General features: G+C 36.3%; 1 protein-coding gene across 5 annotated transcripts in view; it reads right to left on the bottom strand.

The window, feature by feature from the left end:
- Positions 1-17020, bottom strand: part of SCLT1 (sodium channel and clathrin linker 1) — a 245784-nt gene that overhangs the window by 103650 nt on the left and 125114 nt on the right. For all 5 annotated transcript variants that reach the window (XR_008480049.2, XM_054252918.2, XM_008992707.5 and 2 more), the window contains 2 exons: positions 12591-12768; positions 9723-9821 (listed from right to left, as the gene is read on the bottom strand). Coding sequence is in view for 4 of the 5 variants with exons in the window: in XM_054252918.2 (XP_054108893.2) it covers positions 9723-9821; positions 12591-12768 (277 nt within the window). In the remaining variant the exon portion in view is untranslated. The remainder of the gene's footprint in view (positions 1-9722; positions 9822-12590; positions 12769-17020) is intronic.

Genomic DNA, 17020 nt, shown 5'->3' with positions numbered 1-17020 from the left:
GACCCAGGATGGTCCAGCATGGTGTGGGTAAGAAGGCCAGCAATTACTGAGGCAGCCCACCATTTCCAAGGCAGACCGCCATTATGGAGGAAGTTCTAACTGTACCTCTCTAAACAAAACCACCAGGAAGTTCACACAGCAGCTGGACAGAGCCCACAGCAGCTCAGTAATGCCTCTGCTGGCAGACTGTGACTAGACTACCACCTTACTGGGCAGGGCATCTCTGAAAAGAGGCAGCAGCATGTCAGGAACTTATAAATAAAGCCCTACCTTCCAAAGACAGAGCACCAGGGAAAAAAGGTATTTATGAGTTCTGTTGTAGTAGACCTAAACGTAACTGCACAGAAGCTCTGAATGGAACAATGGACTGACAGCTCAGCACTCAAGCTCCTATAAGGGACAGACTGTCTCCTCAAGCAGCTCCTTGACCATTGTATATACAAAGAGACACCTCATAAAGGAGAGCTCAGGCTGACATTTGGCAGTTACCCTCACTGAATGAAGATAACAGAAGAAGAAACTGGCAGCAACCTTTACTGTTTCGTAGCTGCTGCGGGTGAGCCCCAGGTAAGCAGGGTCTGGAGTGGACCACAGGCAGTCCTGTAACAGAGGGGCCAGACTGTTAGAAGGAAAACTAAAATGCAGAAAGAAATAACTTCAACATCAAAAAAAAGGATGTCAACTCAGCGACCCCATCTGAAAGTAACCAACTACAAAGACCACAGGGAGATAAATCCACAAAGATGGAAAGAAACCAGTGCCAAAAGGATGAAAACAGACAAAACCAGAATGCCTCTCCTCCTCGAAGGGATTATAACTCCTCATCAGCAAGGGAACAAAGTCGGAGGGAGAATGAGTCTGATGAATTGACAGAAACAGGCTTCAGAGGGTGGGTAATAACAAACTTCTCAGAGCTAAAAGAACATGTTCTAACCCAATGCAAAGAAACTAAGAACCTTGAAAAAAGGTTTGACGAAATGCTAATGGAAATAACCAGCTTAGAGAAGGATATAAATGACTTGATGCAGTTGAAAAGTACAACATGAGAACTTCGAGAAGCATACACAAATTTCAATAGCCAAACTGACCAAGCAGAAGAAAGGATATCAGACATTGAAGATCAACTCAATGAAATAAGAAGGCAAGATTAGAGAAAAAAGAGAGAAAATAAATGAACAAAGCCTCCAAGAAATATGGGATTATGTGAAAAGATCTAATCTACATTTGACAGGTTTACTTGAATGTGATGGAGAGAATGAATCCAAGCTAGAAAATACTCTTCAGGATATTATCCAGGAGAACTTCCCCAACCTAGCAAGTCAGGCCAACATTCAAGTCCAGGAAATACAGAGAACACAACAAAGATATTCCTCAAAAAAAGCAACCCCAAGGCACATAATCGTCAGATTCACTAGGGTTGAAATGAAGGAAAAATGCTAAGGGCAGCCAGACAGAAAGGTTGGGTTACCTATAAAGGGAAGCCCATCAGACTAATAGCCGATCTCTCAGCAGAAACCCTGCAAGCCAGAAAAAAGTGGGGGCCAATATTCAACATCCTTAAGAAAATAACTTTCAACCTAGAATTTCATACTAGCCAAACTAAGCTTAATAAATGAAGGAGATATAAAATCCTTTACAAACAAGCAATTAGTGAAAGATGTCATCTCTACCAGGCCTGCCTTACAAGAGATCCTGAAAGAAGCACTAAACATAGAAAGGAACAAGCAGTACAAGCCACTCCAAAAACGTACCAAATGGTAAAGGGCATGGACACAATGAGGAATGCATCAACTAACAGGCAAAACAACCAGCTAGTATCTAAATAGCAGGGTTAAATTCACACACAACAATATTAACCTTAAATGTAAATGGACTAAATGCCCCAATCAAAAGACATAGGATGGCAAATTACATAAAAAGTCAAAACCCATCAGTGTGCTATATTCAGGAAATCTATTTCATGTGCAAGGACACATATAGGCTCAAAATAAAAAGATAAAGGAAGATTTACCAAGCAAATGGAGAGCAAAAAAAAAGGAGGAGTTGCAATCTTAGTCTCTGATAAAAGAGACTTTAAACCAACAAATATCAAAAGAGGCAAAGAAGGGTATTACAGAGTAGTAAAAGGATCAACATAACAAGAAGAGCTAACGATCCTATATACATATGCCCCCAATATAGGAGCACCCAGGTACATAAAGCAAGTTCTTAACGACCTACAAAGAGACTTAGACTCCCACACAATAATAGTGGGAGACTTTAACACTCCACTGTCAGTATTAGACAGATCAACAAGACAGAAAATTAACAAGGATATACAGGATTTGAGCTCACATCTGGACCAAGCAAAGCTAATACACATCTACAGAACTCTCCACCTCAGAGAATACACATTCTTATCAGCACAACATCACATCTACTGTAAAACTGACCACATAACTGGAAGTAAATCACTCCTCAGCAAGTGCAAAAGAACAGTAATCATAACAAACAGTCTCTCAGACTACAGTGCAATCAAATTAGAACTCAGGATTAAGAAACTAACTCAGAACCACACAACTCCATGGAAACGAAACAAATGGCTCTTGAATGTTGACTGGAGAAACAATGAAATGAAGGCAGAAATACAGATACTCTTCGAAACCAAGGAAAATGAAGACACAACATACCAGAATCTGTGAGACACATTTAAAGCAGTCTCTAGAGAAAAATATATAGCAATAAATGCCCACATCAAAGAGTGGAGGGATCCAAAATAGACACCCTATCATCAAAACTGAAAGAGCTAGAGGAGCAAGATCAAAAAAAGCTCAAAACCAAGCAGAAGACAAGAAATAACCAGCATTAGAGCAGAACTAAAGGAGACAGAGACACAAAAAAACCCTTCAAAAACTCAAAAAATTCAGAAGCTGCTTTTTCAAAAAGATCAACAAAATAGACAGACCACTAGCCAGATTAATAAAAAAGAAAAGAGAATAACCAAATAGATGCAATAAAAGACGATAAAGGGGAAATCACCACAGAACCCACAGAAATTCAAACCATCATCAGAGAATATTACAAACAACTCTATGCACATAAACTAGTAAACTTGGAAGAAAGAGATAAATTCCTGGACACTTACATCCTCCCAAGCCTAAACCAGGAAGAAGTCAAAACCATGAATAGACCAATAACAAGATCTAAAGTTGAGGCAGCAATTAACAGCCTACCACACAAAAAAAGCCCAGGTCCAGAGGGGTTCACAGCCGAATTCAACCAGACACACAAAGAGGAACTGTTACCATTCCTGTTTAAACTATTCCAAATAATCCAAAAAGAGGGAATCCTTCCCAAATCATTTTATGAGACCAAAATCATCCTGATATCAAAACCCGGCAGAGACTCAACAAGAAAAGAAAACTTCAGGCCAATATCCACGATGAACATAGATGCAAAAATCTTCAATAAAATACTGTCAGGCCGATTACAACAGCACATCAAAAAGCTTATCCACCATGATCAAGTAGGATTCATCCTGGGGATGCAAGGCTGGTTCAACATATGCAAGTCTAAACATAATTCACCACATAAACAGAACCAAAAACAAAACCCACATGATTATCTCAATTGACGCAGAAAAGGCCTTCAACAAAATTCAACAGCCCTTTATGCTAAAAACGCTCAATAAACTTGGTATTGACAGAACGTTTCTCAAAATAATAAAAGCTATTTATGACAAACCAACAGCCAATACATACTGAATGGGCAAAAACTGGAAGCATTCCCTTTGAAATCTGGCACTAGACAAGGATTCCCTCTCTCACCACTCCTATTCAATATAGTATTGGAAGTTCTAGCCAGAGCAATCAGGCAAGAAAAAGAAATAAAGGTTATTCAAATAGGAAAGGAGGAAGCCAAATTGTCTCTATTTGCAGATGACATGATAGTATATCCAGAAGACCCTATTGTCTTAGCCCAAAATCTCCTGAAACTGATAAGCAACTTCAGCAAAGTCTCAGCATACAAAATCAATGTGCAAAAATCACAAGCATTCCTATCCACCAATAACAGACTTAAAGAGAGCCAAATCAAGAACAAACTGCCATTTGCAATTGCTACAAAAAGAATAAAATACCTTGGAATACAACTCACAAGGAATGTAAGAGACCTCTTCAAGGAGAACTACAAACCACTGCTCAATGAAATCAGAGAGGACACAAACAGATGGAGAAACATTCCATGTTCATGGTTAGGAAGAATTAATATCGTGAAAATGGCTATACTGCCCAAAGTAATTTACAGAATCAATGCTATCCCCATCAAGCTACCATCGACTTTCTTCACAGAACTGGAAAAAACCACCATGAACTTCATATGGAACCAAAAGAGAGCCCGCATAGCCAAGTCAATTCTAAGTATAAAGAACACAGCGGGAGGTATCACACTACTGGACTTCAAACTATACTACAAGGCTACAGTAATCAAAACAGCATGGTACTGGTACCAAAACAGAGATATAGACCAATGGAACAAAACAGAGGCATCGGAGGCAACACAACATATCTACAATCATACAATCTTTGATAAACCTGACAAAAACAAGCAATGGGGAAAGGATTCCCTGTTTAATAAATGGTTTTGGGAAAACTGGCTAGCCATGTGCAGAAAGCAGAAACTGGACCCCTTCCTGACACCTTACACTAAAATTAACTCCAGACGGATTAAATACTTAAACATAAGACCTGGCACCATAAAAACCCTAGAAGGAAATCTAGGCAAAACCATTCAGAACATAGGAGTAGGCAAGGACTTCATGACCAAAACACCAAAAGCATTGGCATCAAAAGCCAAAATAGACAAATGGGACCTAATCAAACTCCAAAGCTTCTGTACGGCAAAAGAGACAGTCATTACAGTGAATTGGCAACCAACAGAATGGGAAAAAATTTTTGCAGTTTACCCAAAAATTTGTCTATCTGACAAAGAGCTGATATCCAGAATTTACAAATAACTAAAACAGATTTATAAGAAAAAAACAAACAAGCCCATTCAAAAGTGAGCAAAGGATATGAACAGACACTTTACAAAAGAAGACATACATGAGGCCAACAAACATATGAAACAAACTCATAATTACTGGTCATTAGAGAAATATAAATCAAAACTACATTGAGATACCATCTCACGCCAGTTAGAATGGCGATCATTAAAAAATCTGGAGACAACAGATCTGAGGATGTGGTGAAATAGGAACACTTTTACCCTGGTGGGAGTGTAAATTAGTTCAACTATTGTGGAAGACAGTGTGGTGATTCCTCAAGGACCTAGAAATAGAAATTCCATTTGACCCGGTAATGGGATTTGGATATATCCCATTACCAGGTATATATCCAAAGGTCTATAAATCGTTCTACTATAAGGACACATGCACACGAATGTTCATTGCAGCACTATTTACAATAGCCAAGACCTGGAACCAACCCAAATGCCCATTGATGATAGACTGGACAGTGAAAATGTGGCATATATACACCATGGAATATTATGCAACAATCAAAAAAGATGAGTTTGTGTCCTTCGTAGGGACATGGATGAACCTGGAGAACATCATTCTCAGCAAACTGACACAAGAACAGAAAATGAAATACCGCATGTTCTCACTCATAGGCAGGTATTGAACAATGAGAACACATGGACACAGGGAGGGGAGCACTACACACTGGGCCTGTTTGGGGGAATAGGGGAGGGACAGCGGGGGGTGGGGAGTTGGGGAGAGATAGCATGGGGAGAAATGCCAGGTATAGGTGAAGGGGAGGAAGGCAGCAAGTCACACTGCCACGTGTGTACCTATGCATCTATCTTGCATGTTCTTCACATGTACCCCAAAACTTAAAATGCAAAAAAAAAAAAAAAAAAAAGCCCAGATCCAGACAGGTTCACAGCCAAATTTTACCAGAAAAACAAAGAGAAGCTGGTACCAATCCTTCTGAAACTATTCCAAACAATCCAAAAAGAAGGAATCCTTCTCAAATCATTTTATGAGGCCAACATCATCCTGATACCAAAACCTGGCAGAGACTCAAAAAAAGAGAAAACCTCAAGCCAATATCCATGATGAACGTAGATGCAAAAATCTTCAATAAAATACTGGCAAATCTATTGCAACCACACATCAAAAAGATTATCCATCATGATGAAGTAGGCTTTACCGTTGGGATAAAAGGCTGGTTCATCATATGCAAATCAATAAAGGTAATCCACCACATAAACAAAACCAAAGGCAAAATCCACATGATCATCTCAATAGAGGCGGAGAAGAAATTTAACAAAATTCAACAGCCCTTTATGCTAAAAACTTGCAATAAGTTAGGTATTGATAGAACGTATTTCAAAATAATAAAAGCTATTTATGACAAATCTACAGCGAATATCATACTGAAAGGGCAAAAACTGGTAACATTCCCTTTGAAATCTGGCACTACACAAGGATGCCCTCTCTCACCACCCCTGTTCAATATGGTATTGGAAGTTCTAGCCAGAGCAATCAGGCAAGAAAAAGAAATAAGGGGTATTCAATTAGAAAAGAAGGAAGTCAAATTGTCTCTATTTGCAGATGACATGGTTACATATTTACAAGACCCTATCATCTCAGCCCAAAATCTCCTGAAACTGATAAGTAACTTTAGCAACGTCTCAGGATACAAAATCAATGTGCAGAAATCATAAGCATTCCTATATACCATTAACAGACTAAAAGAGAACCAAATCAAGAGCAAATTCCCATTCACAATTGCTACAAAGAGAATAAAATGCCTAGGAATACAACTAACAAAGGATGTAAAGGACCTCTTCAAGGAGAACTATGAACCACTGCTCCAGGAAATAGGGAGGACACAAACAGATGAATAAATATTCCATGCTCATGGTTAGGAAGACTAAATATTGTGAAAATTGCCATACTGCCCAACGTAATTTATAAATTCAATGTATCCCCATCAAGCTACCTATGACCCTCTTCACAGAACAGGAAAAAAAACCCTTAAATTTCATATGAAACCAAAAGAGAGCCCACATAGCCAAGACAATCCTAAGCAAAAAGAACAAACCTAGAGGTATCATGCTACCTGACTTCAAACTATACTACAAGGCCACAGTAATCAATACAGCATGGTACTGGTACCAAAACAGAGATATAAACCAATGGAACAGAAGAGAGGCCTTGGGAGCAATGCCAGACATCTACAATCATCTGATCTTTGACAAACCTGACAAAAACAAGCAATGGGGAAAGGATTCCCTGTTTAATAAATGGTGTTGGGAAAACTGGCTAGCCATGTGCAGAAAACAGAAACTGGACCCCTTCCTGACACCTTACACTAAAATTAACTCCAGATGGATTAAACATAAGACCTAACACCATAAAAACCCTAGAAGAAAACCTAGGCAAAACCATTCAGGACATAGGCATAGGCAAGGACTTCATGACCAAAACACCAAAAGCATTGCAACAAAAGCCAAAATAGACAAATGGGGTCTAATTAAACTCCAGAGCTTCTGTACAGCAAAGGAAACAGTCATTGGAGTGAATTGGCAACCAACAGAATGGGAAAATTCTTTTGCAGTCTACCCGTCTGACAAAGGCCTAATATCCAGAATCTACAAAGAACTAAAACAGATATACAAGAAAAAAACAAACCCATTCAAAAGTGGGTGAAGGACATGAACATACAGTTTTCAAAAGAAGACATATATAAGTACAACACACATGAAAAAATGCTCATCATTACTGGTCATTAGAGAAATGCAAATCTAAACCACATTGAGATACTATCTCACACCACTTAGAATGGTGATCATTAAAAACCAGGAGACAATATATGCTGGAGAGGATATGGAGAAAAAGGAACACTTTTACACTGCCGGTGGGAGTGTCAATGAGTTCCACCATTGTGGAAGACAGTGTAGTGATTCCTCAAGGACCTAGAAATCGAAATTCCATTTGACCCAGCAATCCTATTACTGGGTATATATCCAAAGGATTATAACGCTTTCTATTATAAAGACACATGCACAAGCATGTTCACTGTGGCACTGTTTACAATAGCAAAGACCCAGAACCAACCCAAATGCCCATCAATGATAGAGTGGACAAGGAAAATGTGGCGCATATATACCATGGAATACTATGCAGCCATAAAAAATGAGTTCGTGTTCTTTGTAGGGATGTGGATGAATCTGGAAACCATCATTCTCAGCAAACTGACACAAGAACAGAAAATCAAACACCACATGTTCTCACTCATAGACGGGTGTTGAACAATGAGAACATGTGGACACAGGGAAGGGAGCATATACACTCAGGTCTTTTGTGGGGGAGTAGGGGAGGATCAGCAGGGATGGGGGGTTTGGGGAGGCATAACAAGGGGAGAAATGCCAGATATAGGTGACAGGAGGATGGAGGTAGCAAACCACATTGCCGTGTATGCAGCAATCCTGCATGATCTGCACATGTACCTTAGAACCTAAAGTACAATTTTAAAAACTTACATATATATATATGTATATGTTTACTTAAAAAAATCAACTTGGCAACAGTATGGAACTTAGAGAGGGCAAAGACCCAGCAAAATGCTTGGCACACAGGAAGTGCTCAAAAAATACTTTCTGAGTGACTAGTTGTAATGGCAAGGAAAAGCTGCTACAGGAAGTCAACAGGAACACCTAAGGAAGGAATGATCTGGGACTACAAGATTAAGTTCAGTTTCAGACATGTTGAGCTTCAGATGCCTGGTAAAACTACATATTTGAATAGGAAATAACTGAATTTTAGGAAACATCTGTATATTCCATTTGCAAAACATCTGAAATGAATATTAAGATCACAATGCTTTTGAAAAATTCTACTTAGATTATTTAAAGCTTCATGCAAAAAACAACCTTCATTAACCTCAAAATCAGTTTGATTTTATTTTAGGATAAGAAAATACAGTTGGAGGAATGCTCATACCAAACTTCAATAAAACATTTTTTTATCATTAAAATATAAAATTTATTAATATTTATTTTTAAAATATGTCATCGAGAATATTTTAGGCTATAGTCCAAAATTAGAGTACTCTCAACTTCATGAATAGGACAGAGCTCCTGCAGAAAGGATACCGAAGATTAGAAATTAGAAAGCACAGGGTTTACTTTGGACTTTGCCTTAAATTAAAAATTTTATCTTGGAAAATTATGTAATTTCGGTCAGATAATGACAAAGTAATAGATTTCTTTTTTTTTTCTTTACACTATGATTCTGTAAAACTAATCGATTTCTAAGAAATACTTTTGCAAAAAGAAATGGTATACAGTGGCTTTGTGGAAATGAAAATTCCACCACTCAGTGCTTGGGACAAAGCAAATATTTTTAACTTTATTTTTTCTGAACTGATGAAGTTTTGGAAACCAGTTTAAAACTACAGTTCCCCTAAGAAATAATACTGCCCACAAATATACATATAAGAAATAATATTGTCCACAAAAAATACAGATAAGGAAAAAAGGAACACCTTTATCTGGTGGAGGGCTATACAGTATATCCCACTATCTTACCAGAGATCATTTTAAAAGAAAGGAGCCTTTACTCAGTTCCTTTATGTAGGCAAGCATTTTAATTTTAATTTACAAATATCTAGGTAGAATTTAGTCTTTAGTTGTGACTTAAATTCTGAATTTTAAATACAATTAAACATCCTTACTTCTTTCTTGATTCTTACGGTAGTATCTTGTACAACCCGAGAAACTGTCTCTCTCATTTTCTCTCTGTCTTCTTCTTTTTGCTTCTCCTCAAGTAGAGCCTTCAGAAAATAATCATTTCATGTTATAGATCACATCATTATTAGTAAAGATAATAACAGGTAAAAATCTATCCACTAGTCACTTTCTATAAATACCTATTCAAAACTTCTGAGACATATCTACTTGAATATCATATTGAAGTCATGAATGATATTTATTTTCCCTAACCTCCTCAGCTGTCCTTGTCCTAAGTAAAGACATTTTCTCTTTGGAATTTATTTCAGCCAATGTTTCTAACACTCTTTTAATTTCTACAGCCAGAAATCTTAAAACCATTTTTGAATTTTCCATTTTTTGAAAGTCCGTTTATAAAGTAAGTCATAAAATCTAGGTATTGTATCCTTATTAGAATCTCTTGACTGGATGTGGTGGATCATGCCTGTAATCCCAGCACTTTGAGAGGCTGAGGTGGGCAGATCACCAGAGGTCAGGAGTTTGAGACCAGCCTGGCCAATATGGCAAAAGCTCGTCTCTATTAAAAGTACAAAAATTAGCTAAGTGTGGTAGCATAGATCTGTAATCCCAGCTACTTGGGAGGCTGAGGCAGGAGAATCACTTGAACCCAGGAGGTGGAGGTTGTGGTAAACTGAGATTGCGCCACTGTACTCCGGCTTGGGTGACAAAATAAGACTCCATCTCAAAAAAAAAAATCTCTTGAATTTCTCTCTCTTTCCATTATTTGGTATTATTCAAATTATGTTACCCATTAACTCAATTAACTCATAACTTAATCATTGCAGATACCACTTGTTTTGCCTCTTTGATGTTTCTATCCCTCCATTCATTTCCATCTCCCACTAAATAAATATTGCCATAATCCTAGCTCTGCTGTCAGTCACACTCCATTTCCTTGCTTCTCTGTGAAGCAAAACTCTGTAACTTGTTAATCTGCAACACTTTTCCTCTCAATCTCTTTTATAATTCATTGACTCAGGCTTTTACCACCATGGTCTCCATATTAATTATCTATGAGTAAATTTTCAGTACTTCTTTACCAGCAACACTTGAGATATTTACTTTCCTCTCCTTGTTGTACTTTCCGCATGTGGTTTCAGCACATCACCCACAGTACTGGTTTTCCTTCTATCTCACTGATCACTCCTCTTCAGCCTTCACTGCTGATTCTTCCTCATCTCCTGAACCTCTTAATACTGGACTACCAAGGTTCAGTTCTTGTTCCCTTCTCTATCTGTCCTTCTTTTAGTAGTCCAATAAAATCTCATCGTTTTAAATATCATTTATATGCTGACAATCCCCATATTTACATCTCTAACACAAACATTTTTCAGGGCCTTGGAACTCCTTCAATTAGGCCAAATTGAATCCCACTTTAAATCAACATGTAAGTGACCATGTTCTGTTCCCACCATCTTCCAAAGGTATCAAACACATTCTCACCTTTTTTTTTTAAATTGTTTTAAGATAAATTTCTTCCACCCTAAATAAGTAAGCTAGTGAGAAGTAACAGCTGTTCTTATGTAATAAACTTGAGGGAGAAAAGAGGAACTATGCTAGGCTGTACTTCCTGCCTTGTTTGTATGATCAGTTGGGAGAAACTTTGATTTTTAACAAGCAACTGAGGATGGGAACCCTCTAGCAATTAAGCAATGAGTCAGGAGCATCTTAATATTGTAGCCATAGATGCCTCTGTGAGGGTCTGTTGACTTAGGATTTGAGGGAACAAGATTTGGGAGAATGGGCAATGAGTGTTCCTACTATTTCTCTTTCCATTGTGCTCTACACAAGATGTTTATTTTTAATGACTTGGTATTAAGAGTGCTCATACAAGTAGGCTTCAGAGGGTAGAGATAAACAATTTTGTCTTAATTTTAATTTTTCTAGCTGATGTAGGTGTTCAGAACAATTCCCAAGCATATTATATCTATTGTGTGCCTCTTAACTATTCTAAAAGATAGAATTCAGATTACAGATTGAAATATTGACAGGCATAAGCACTTTAGTATTCTACAGTTATGAATTAGATAATTAATTCTTTTCAAATTTCTTATTAGTTTCTCAATAACCAACTTACACTATATTCTGTTTTAGCAGCTCTCTTGAAAAATCCTCTGTAATAAAGGAAACATAAGTAAAACAAAGCATTTCCTTTGTAGCCCACCATACCTTGTAACAGAGTATTCTGTATATACTAGGTGTTCAGTATACGTTGGTAAATACATTCATGATTTAATGAACTCTACATAAGGGAGGCAGCAACATTAAAAACAAATCTATTTTGTAACTTCTATAAACTAATATATATTATTCATAGGGAAGCAGTATATGACAAAGAACACTGTATTAGCACAGGAATCACAATTGTTAGAGAATTAAAAAAGAACAGTGACATGAAGACTTCAGTTAATAAATCTTTAAAGCCAATTAAGCTTCTGCTTTATTAGAGTAATTCAGTAGATAATGAAGGGAAAATAGAGACAGGTAAAATTTATCATATTCAACTGAATAAAATATAGGGTATATAGCAGTAAAGCATTGTAACTTTTTTTATGAGACTACAGGGGATGATGATCAGTTACGCAAGGTTTCGGCAGATAAGGAAAGTCTGATATTTATACATTATTTTAAAAAAGATTTGACATCATATTATGGTATTTGGTTTTAACATCCAAGAATATGGTATGATTATTAATGCAGAGAGTAGCAATTTCATGCATTTATTCTGCAGCTATTGAATCCCTTACTGTGAGGTCACATGGAAGAATAGTCAACATTTTATTATTTCAAAACATATTTACTAGCTTTCTTACCTGACTTTTTTGAAGGTTAACTTCTTCTAAGAGTTGCATGCTATTTCTGGCTCTTACAATAGCCTCGTATTTCTCATTTTCTAATTCATTGCACTTTGCTTGTAGCTCTCTGGTCTGTTTTTCCAGATGTGTTTTTTCTGTTCTTAACTGGTTGGCTTCTTGAATTGTCACACATAATCTAGAAATCAATAATCACATTGGGAAAGTTAAACTTTTTTTAAGGGGAAAGAGGGAGATTAACTAAGCATCTACTATAGGACAGGTATTATCCCACTAACTTTTATATGTATTAATATTTTCTCATTTGATACTCATTATACTTCTATAAAGTAGGTTTCACTATCTCCATTTTAAATAACAATAAACATACCCAGAGAGGTTAGGCATTTGATTAAGTTCACATGGCTAACGAGCAGTAGAGATGAGACTGAGCTTGGATTTTCTGATGCTAATTATGTTATACACAATTGCTATGGTATCTGTATTATACTGCTATATTATACACTGTATTATACACATATTATATAATTACACTGTATTCTATAGTTACATGACAATGATATAAAGCAAACCCTTAAATAATGAGTTGTTCTTTACATTTATATGGTCCTTTCTATTTTCTCCCCTTTCATACTCTCTACTCCAGACAAGCTATGTTAACTTACTAATGTACATCTTAAAATAATTTTCTCCATATTCATATCATCATATATATGTACACATAATTATATATAAACACATACACATATACACATAAATATACATACATATTATACATACATCTAGCCACAGCTTTTAAAACATTTTTTAACAATAAAAATCATAGTATACTCCCTTTTCTGTACTTGCTTTTCTCATCTAATAATATCTTATAGAAATCTCATCAAGTTAGAAAGCCTCCTTCCTTTCCTAGTCTAATGAATGCCACCTCATTTCACTGTCAATTTGTATTTCTCTATCAGAACGTTTAGGCATATTTTCTTCCTTTTGTAAGCCATTTGAATTTTGTTCTTTGAATTTCTCCTAATCTTCTTTGAACATGTTTTCTAATGGATTGTTTACTTTGCTCATCTCTTTAAAGAACTCTAAATTATAAATATTAATCCTTAATCTGTCCTTTATGCTGCAAATATTTTTTTCCAAATCTACTTTTTTGTTATTGTTGCCTATTGACTCTATTTAGGGATTCTTTACCACACTGAAAATTTAATACAGCTAAATTTGACTTTTTTTTTCAACTTCTGGGATTTCAGTTTTAATAAAGATGATCTCCCTCATCAACAGATTGTCAGTGTAATCTCTTAGATTTCCTCCAAAGAGTTCTATGACTTTTTTACCCCTAAATCTTTAATCCTGACTCATTTGAATTTATTCCTGAATATGATGTAAGAGTCCAATTTAAGTTCCAGCCTAATGGCCAGCTGTATGAGTACCATTAGTAACTAATGAATTGAAATACTCCCATTACATCCCTAAAATATGCAAATATCATATATACAAATATCATAGTTTACTTACAGATTATGTTTCACTGATCTACTTATTTACATACTCAACTCATTTAAAGTTGTTTATTGTGGCTTTATAACATGTTTGGTAAGGCATATTTTATAATTTTCTTTGTTATTTTCAGGCATTTCTTTATTCTAAATGGTAGAAGAAACAGCCTTCTCTATTCTCCCTGCTCCCCTCCACTACCCACATCAAAACCCTCTTCCTGTCAGTTGAGTGATTTATTTTTCTCATGCATTTGGTAATTTCTGATTGAGTTTGTATCTGTCTAAAGTTAATCTGTGGGAATCCTGAGGGGTCTGTGTGTACAATGATTATTATGGTTTCTTTTTTCCATTTGGCTACATGATGGAGATAGTTTTATTTGTTGGCTATCCTTGTTAAAAAGCAGAAATGTATTCTATTTTAGCCTTTTAATGAGAGTGTGGCTCCTTCAAGTGTTCCAGCCTCCCTAAGGACATTTACCTTCTTGTGACATTATATAGTTCCAGCCCTGACTTCCTCGGCAGGGAAGTCATTTATTTATCATTCTGGTTTTAACTTCCTGTTTTTGTTTGTGCCTTTGAGAATTCCCAACTATATAAGTTGTGCATTTAAATGTAATTAAACAGTTCATGCTATAAAGTTTTTATGCCATTAGAATGCTAATATGTAAGTTAAAGAAACAATATAACTTTGAAAAAAAGTCATGTTGTAATTTATCAAGATGCTTATATTAAGAGGGTTTTTTCAGAATATTTAGTCTGACACATTATATGATTGGAAAAGTCTGCACATTCATTATTAATCATTGCTTTGTTCTCCTCCTTTTCTAACCTGTGGTGCTGAATTATTGGTCCACTCAACTATCTGCCTCAAAAGTTAAGAACAGACATTGATTGTATCTGGCTTTTGTTCTTCCTTTATTTTATACTAATATTAGACTTTTTTTTTTTTTTTTTTTTTTTTTGAGATGGAGTTTTGCTCTTGTTACCCAGGCTGGAGTGCAATGGCACCATCTCGGCTCTCCGCAACCTCCGCCTCCTGGGTTCAGGCAATTCTCCTGCCTCAGCCTCCTGAGTAGCTGGGATTACAGGCATGCGCCACCATGCCCGGCTAATTTTTTGTATTTTTAGTAGAGACGGGGTTTCACCATGTTGACCAGGATGGTCTCCATCTCTTAACCTCGTGATCCACCCACCTCGGCCTCCCAAAGTGCTGGGATTACAGGCTTCAGTCACCGTGCCTGGCCCTAATATTAGACTTTATCTGAGCGAAGAAAACAGAGATGGCTAAGAAATCCTCCCACCCTTGTTCTCTAAAACCCCCCTATCATTTTGTGCTTTAGAATAAAGCTAACAGCATAAAACAACCCTGCTTTCGCATATTCCAAGTCCCACCTCCATCCCTCCTCATGACTCCCATAACACTCATGCACATGTCATTTAACTGCCTATATAGGTACCTTCCTTTTTTTGAAACATTCCTCATTAATGAGCATTCTCCCTAACGCAATAGCCTGAATAAAATAATCTCATGAATTATCTGGTACATTTGGTCTTTTACAGTACTAAAAACCCACCCAACTAAATCTTGAAGGAAAAAAATATCTAAATTATGTTTTCAATCACTTTAATATTACTCCTTTCGGGTTCTCAAACATATATATATATATCCTATGGTAACTTAGCTTTTAAAATGTCTTCAGTCTAGGAAGTGAATATTTGTTGAAGAAAGGAGAAAAAAAGTGATTTGGATTCCAATTAAGTAATGAATGATGTATAAATCTGGGTGTATTCTTTAGTAAATATGGGTGAAATCTCAAATATCAATTCTGGCTGATAGTGGCAGCAAACCAAGAGTCAATTGTATTATTGAATAATTTTCTTTCGCTAACAATTTAAGCATACAAGCAATGGAGTTCAGAAGGTAGTGGGGGTGATTATACAAGTAAGTGATGCCCATCAATCAGACTTCATTCTAGGTTTTTAGTTATTTTTTAAAACCCTATTTTTAATAGTAGTATCCACTGGTGAATTTTCCCTGCTGATAATAATTCTTGTATTTGTTTAAACTAAATAGGTATAAATGTTGTTTAAGGACTTTTCTCTGTCATCTATGGCAATATCACCAGATACTGGCCACTCCTAGAATTCCAGAACCTAAAACACTGGCTGGTACAACAGCAGATGCTCAACTCATGTTGAATACATGATGCTTCACCTGTGAATATGAAAGTCACTCTCAGGAAGGAGTCTTAATGACTTTTCTTCTAATGATGTATGGAAAATCATATCTAGTCATATTGGGATAAATTTCAATTCTCTCTTAGATGTTTTTCTACTACTCCTGTTCAATAGGCATGAAATATGAGTTTCAAGTATGCTTTGCATATGTCTCCTTTATACTGCCCCAAATTACCAAAAACAAACAAACATATACAAATTATCAAAACTTCCTTTTACTCCCTTTCTTCTCAAATCGAATTATTACTGATTGCTTAAGGGATCACACTTGTTTTCCTCTGCCTATATTAGTTATTCTAAATACTAGCACACAAAAGGCATTGTTGATGTGGGAGGGGCAGGCATATATTTATTGTCTGTTTTATTATAGTCATTGTGTCAAATGGATAGAGTTTATTAAACAGATAAATTATTCATCAAAGCACTTGGAAAATGTCATTTTTTTCAAGATGACTTTTAGCATCTGGTTAAAAATTACTTCTTAGCTTTAGAAAAGGACAAATATATATTCTCCTTACCTAAAATAAAGTCCACAATCTAATATCAAGTTATGTCACTCGGCTTTATAAAGAAACAAGATTTTTAAAAAGCACTGCATGGACATTTCTGATATACTAGTGTCCTATACTCAATGGTTTGCAACTATGATGGTATTGGCATTTGAAATGTATGGGGACATTTGGTAGTTACAAT

The sequence above is a fragment of the Callithrix jacchus genome, chromosome 3, assembly GCF_049354715.1.
Source record: "Callithrix jacchus isolate 240 chromosome 3, calJac240_pri, whole genome shotgun sequence".
Classification (NCBI taxonomy): domain Eukaryota; kingdom Metazoa; phylum Chordata; class Mammalia; order Primates; family Cebidae; genus Callithrix; species Callithrix jacchus.
The sequence above is the reverse complement of the archived record's forward strand: the minus strand, read 5'-3'. Positions and strand labels throughout refer to the sequence as shown.